The 6,000-nt window shown below is 39.9% G+C and overlaps 1 protein-coding gene across 1 annotated transcript in view; it reads left to right on the top strand.

The window, feature by feature from the left end:
- The first annotated feature begins 390 nt into the window (after nt 1–390).
- FSHR (follicle stimulating hormone receptor) overlaps nt 391–6,000 on the top strand; it is an 89,161-nt gene continuing 83,551 nt past the window's right edge. The window contains exon 1 of the mRNA XM_035560591.1: nt 391–542. Coding sequence (XP_035416484.1) covers nt 391–542 — 152 coding nt within the window. The remainder of the gene's footprint in view (nt 543–6,000) is intronic.

Genomic DNA, 6,000 nt, shown 5'->3' with positions numbered 1-6,000 from the left:
AAACATGCAAAATATAGCTGAGATGGAAGGCCCCTTTTCCAGCGTAGATATGCAGTGCACCAAAAGCACTCTAGTCCATTCAGCTGGGGCCTGTGATTTCAACGCCACTTAAAATAGAAAGTAATATTATAAAATAAATATTACAAAAAATATATTATAAATTTTATCATGGAAAACCACCATCACTTCTCTCCATCCCAACAGCAAGTCCATAAAGGATCTCTGACCATGAAGTGAAACTTGCTCAGAAGGCCTCCCCTAAGAGTCACGTGCTCTGTTTCAGCTTTTAGGGCGGATCTTCGACACAGGGAGACTCTCTGAGTTGCATCGTGAGGTCTTCACACTCCTTCCTTCTAGATGGAGGATTAGGGGACAGATGTGAAGACAGAGATGTTCTTGGTTCTCACGTGCTCGCTGATTCTCCTGGCAAGCTGCTCCAGCTGCCAGCACCACGCATGCCACTGTGCAGGCAGGATTTTCATCTGTCAGGAGAGCAAGGTGGTCCAGCTTCCTCGGGACATCCCCACCAATGCCACTGAACTGTAAGTGGGGAGAGGGAAGGGTTGTGAGCAGCAGCCTTCTTGCTGGCTTTCAAAATAAACTGCTGCCAAGGATTGGGTTTGTAGGGGTCACTGGGGAAACTTACACCAGCTGTTGGAAAAGCACAGAGCTTACTCTGACACTCAATTACGGCTTGAAGCTCTTCTCCCTCACTCTTACCATGCTCACTAAAATCTCTGTTAAGAAAAGATGCAACATGCTATAATGCAAAGTGCAGAGTAAATTTTAAACAGGATTCTTTGGTACTGTGACAGCATCTTAAAGTATAAGGTCTAAGCTTTCTTTACAGCTTACTCTCACATTGTCAAAGCACGTAGTACAACTTGTCTGCCCCAAACAACTTGGTGAGCATTTCTGTCTGTGCTGCAGGAGCTTTCTGAAGGTTTGGGCTTATTTGCCAAGAAGCAGCTTATTGTTTTCTGTTTGGAAATCGTGAAGGCATTAAAGAAAGGGCTGCAATGAGGTTCAGAGAGTGACTCTCTATCAGAGGAGCTGCATGACTGAGTTGAAGAGAGTGAACCGTGTAAAGATACAATATTGCACTACTCAAAGATTTTTTATCTTAAATCTTACTCTTTGTTTTCCATAAAGTAACATGAACAATATTGTATGGCAGCTGTTTTCTGTGTCACTAGAACAGGCAAGCAAGAAAACTAATGCTATGTCAAGCACATAACTGCAAGTGATTGTTTTCTTTATCTTTTTTTTAAAAAGCAATTTATATTACCCCTTGCCTACACCCACAGGTGTCTGGCATCATTAGGCCCTAACACAAAAAATGAAAGGAGTCGTCCTTGATAAACCCTTTTATTAATAACTGAAGTGGCAAGCTTGGAGGGAGGATACAAGGAAGAATGATATGTCCCTAGTTGAAAAATATGTCCCTATAAATATGTCCGTATCCTGACCTTACAGACCATATATATTCGCGGTTAATGTCCCACAGTTTTCCTAGCACAGAAGTTTTGTTTCAATCAGAAGTAGTAGTTGTTATGCTCACTGAATAAGCAGATTGTGGTGAAAACTTGAGAAAAATGCCTGAATTAACCACATAAGGTCAGTAAAAGTTTAAATCATTCTCACAACTAGAGGAAAAAATAATCCATCCATAATTTGGGTCATCTGAATCTTACATGAATTGTGTTCCAGGCACACACTGCTAATTTTGTTTAATTTTGCTGTGATTGTTTCTTTAGATTACACAGTTAAGGGCTGCCTTCCAGGGATTTAAAAAACAAAAACAAAAAAAAACTTTATTTTTGCAAAGAAGTAGAATTTTAAATCACCAAAAACACCTGCCAGTAAAATGGGGTTTGTTTCCAGCAGATCCTTGTTAACTTCTCTAGGGTTTTTTAAGGTTGCTAATTTGCTGGTTCTTTGGCACAACTGTGTGTTTCCGAGACAGGCTGACTACAACATTCTGTGACTGTAAACAGCAGCTGAATTCTTTCTTCTTGCAGTGTTGTATAAATATTGCAGTTTGAATCTCTTGCCTTGACTCTCTTCCCATTTACACCAACTTTTGTTTCCTCAGGGGGCAATTTTTGTCCTGTTAAATCACCATAGCCCTGCGATTAATTTCAGCACAGCTTAAGAATTCGTCCATGAAAACTCTGTAGACTGTAGTGTTAACGTGACAAAAAAAACAGGTGCATTAGCTGAGGAGTTTTAAAGTGACAGACAAACCTTAGATCTTCATTCAAGGTCAAAAGGGTATTCTGGAATGGTGTCTTCCTAAGCTGAATACCCAGTGGGTTGTTTCAGCTGACCGAAACACTTTACCACTCCAGGTGCTGTTGCAAATGCACTGTTGGTAACAGAGAATAAGATCTCATCATGTTTCTTCCAAACACCTCAAGGAGTCAAAAGGGCTTTAAAACCAGCGTAGCAACTTGAGTGTAGATGGCAGTGGCATCTAAGGATCCTCTGTAGCACATGAGCACAGATTTCTCCCTGCCAAGTACAGCTCCTGCAAGGTGCTTTTTTCGCTTAAGAAGTTAAGAAGTTCAGAAGTCATTCTGAACATGCTGGATATGGTTTATGGTTAGACATACGTGTGTGTGTTGTTCAGTATTCTTGGAGCTCTTCACCTTCTATGAGAAGGTGGTCTAGACAGCTTTCCTAAGCTACCCTAGTGCCACTTAGATGATGAAAAACATGCACATGAAAGCATTGGGATGAAAAACATGCACGTGAAAGCATTGGAGAGAGAACAGCATAAGCGTCAAGCACTTCTGTTTCTGTGTGTTTCTGTTTCTCTACAGATATTTAAGTTGGGACAGTGTATGTGGCATTCGTAAGTACTATGTTACTTAGTAAAAAATCTCAGTATAAAAATATTGTCCTCACAGAACCACCAGCTGTATGCTGTACAGCAGTGCAAAGTTCACACTCCTGATACAAGAGCTGGGGCTCTGCTCCTGATTGGATTAGCACCAGCTTTGGCAAGGGTGGCACAAAGGGAAAAGGGGTTTGATAGAAGTAGGTACTGAAATGACTGTGAAAAATACATAAGGCTGTGACTTAAAGGACTGGAGACAACCCATGGGAAAAGGGAGGCAGAAAGTTGAGACGGAAAGCTTAGGATCATTTGTGTCAGTGTGTTAATTATTAATCACCTGGGGGGGGGGGCTCTGGAACAACTAATTATGGCAGTTCACTCCTCGAAGATTTAAAACAGTTTTAAAAGCCAATGTTAAGCTTATTAGTCCATTCTTACTATTCACTGAGATTTCATTTAGTCATTGGAGATCTTAATTAGAGAAAGTAACGTAAACAAAAATAACTTGTTCTCAGAATAGAAGGGATCCTTCCTAAGACTTAGCAAACTGCTTTAAGCAGAAATGTATAAATGTCAACTGGGAATACAACTAGAAATGCTAGGAAAAGCTTACTCATCTCTTACAGTACCCTTTCTTGCTTTTGGGTTTCTCATCTGAGAAGAGCCTTAAACCACTCTTAACCCAGGGAAGTAGAGAGCTGTACACCAGCAGTTAGGGGCACCCATGTGGGCAGTAGAATATACCTCTTTGACAAAATAAAGCAACAGTACAAGGCAACTTTGTAAGGGAAGTGGGAGAGGGCTGCTTGGTCCAATTCTACTTGCAGTTGGCAGAGTTATGTGAGAGAAATATTAATATCAGTGTTTTATCTGCATCCTGTAATCAATGCTATTATAAAAAAGTATTATGAAATCAAATTTGGTCATACAGTATTCATTATAAAGAGAAACTGTCTCCAACTTATCTAATTTCCTGATTTGCTGCTGCTGCTCCTAAAGGTTACTGTCTTGACGATTAACTCTCCTTAGCTGATATAAAAGTGAAGCAGCCCAAAGCAGCAGGGAGATGTGGACCAGTAGATACCTTCTGCTTTCCTGTTTTCTACACCACGGAGATGTTATAAGAAACATCTCTTGAGAATGGAGGCTCCTCAAAGAAAGCTTGCAAATGTGCCACTCAGCTAATTAAAAGTTCCCTTGTGAGCAATTGTTTAACATGTTAGCAGGCCAGAGGCTTCAGCAGGGGAATGATGCCAGTTTTAGAAAGGAGCAACTAAGGTGATTGAAATAATTGATAACAGAAATGGTCCATTGTTTTGCGCCCATTGAAATGCTGCCTGAGAGAGAGGAAAGTTGCAGGTAAAATAAGTAAGGCTTAGGATTGGTCACGTGTTGTTTTGTATTTTAAAATACCTTCTCCAGCTTCACTAACCAGTTTAGCCATCGACAGAGCAGTTTAGATGTATGTTATGCAGAAGGTTTTCTCCCAACTATCTGCAAACTATAAACAGTGGTATTTTTTCTTGCCCTTTGGATAGGTGTTTTTGTACAACTGCTCAAGGATATTTATTTTAGACTATCAAGTCAAGGCTGGGTAGACGTCTGCCCACTAGAACAGTGGCTGCCTTGAAATAGCAAGTTCTTTGTTATGAACTAAATGAGTCAGATGTGCTTCCCCGAGACACAAGCTACAAATGATGTGAACAGTAGCTGCAACGCTGTCATTGACAGCTGCAATTAGAATTTTTTATGCTTTCACACATAAAGTTGAAAGCACATTGAAACCTGCAAGCAATTACAGGTCTTACTCAGGTGTTTATACTGGAGTACTAACCTTAATATAAGACAGGGTGACGAAGACAAGCTAATGAAATGAAGACCCATGAAGCTGTCAAATATATATGTTACAGTAGTTAATTATCTAGTTAATCAATAAATCCATGCATTATCAGAAAGGGATGGAAATATTTGCACTGCAGAGCACATTCAGGGTATATTGCATGCTATCTAAGACTTTCTTTTTTCCTTTTTAACCAGCATTGCTTCTGCTATCAGTGTAGAAAAAAAAAGTCTGCAGTTAGTGTTAAATTCTTCTCTTTTCAAATTTATGACCAGTTCATACTCTGAAGCAGAAAGCTATAGAATTTGGTGTATGATCGCTGGCCGTATATTGCCTGAAAGGTCCAATGCATATGTTAGATTCTGTATTTGACGTTTTCACTGTGAGGATAAAAAGAAATAAGCAGAGCATAACAGAGAATAAAGAAAAGCCCAAGGAAGGAAGTGACACTAAAGAAAGATAATAAACTCTGCAGGGCAGATCCTCAGCTAGTATAAATCGCCAAGTGTATATCTCTATAGAAACATCCAGTTTCTACAGCTTTAGAAGCATTTTAAGATGAGGCGGTGCACTGTGTGCAATATGAGGGGCTTTGTGCTGCAACACACTCTGCTGGATTACTCATTGTACTATGGCAATAAATACATATGCGTGACTTTCACCTGACTTACAGTGACTGAGATGTATGATCTAGTCTGAAGATGGATCGGTGTGTGCACGTATCTTTGAAATGATTCATATTCATGTAATGTATCTTTGAAATGAAAGTGCATTCACTTAAAATGTAATGACAAGTATATGACTTGTTAAATCAGTAAGCTCTTTCCAGGAAAACACAGTGAAGGACAAGACTTGATTTTTGTTTTCATAGGGCACTGAGAGGGTAACAAGGTCTTACCCCAGCCTGTGACGCTGGGATCAGCTACAGATTGACTCCTGCTGTACAAATCCTGACTTTTCTAGCAGTCTCTGTCTTGCACATGCACACAGAAAACAAAGCTGATTCCTCATGAGGCATAAACCGTCATCCTACTCTGTCTGGAGCATCTCCACTCCCACTGCATTTTTGGAGATGCTCTGCCTATGCAAACAGGTGTCACTAGGACAGAAGGTGTTTCTGCTCCCCTCCAACCAAACTGATAGCTTCAGTCTTCGCTATTTTACTTATTATTCTGAGGCATTTAAGTCATAAACTGTAACTGTCAAATGGAATTGCTTGTTATAGGATGTTTAAAAACATTCCAGTTTAGGAAACAGAAGTTACAGAAGCACTGATCTCTGAATTTCATAATTGATAAAAAGGCAAGTAATTCTTTGC

Source organism: Cygnus atratus, chromosome 3, assembly GCF_013377495.2.
Source record: "Cygnus atratus isolate AKBS03 ecotype Queensland, Australia chromosome 3, CAtr_DNAZoo_HiC_assembly, whole genome shotgun sequence".
In the NCBI taxonomy this organism is placed as follows: Eukaryota; Metazoa; Chordata; class Aves; order Anseriformes; family Anatidae; genus Cygnus; species Cygnus atratus.
This window is presented reverse-complemented; position numbering and strand designations above follow the sequence as displayed.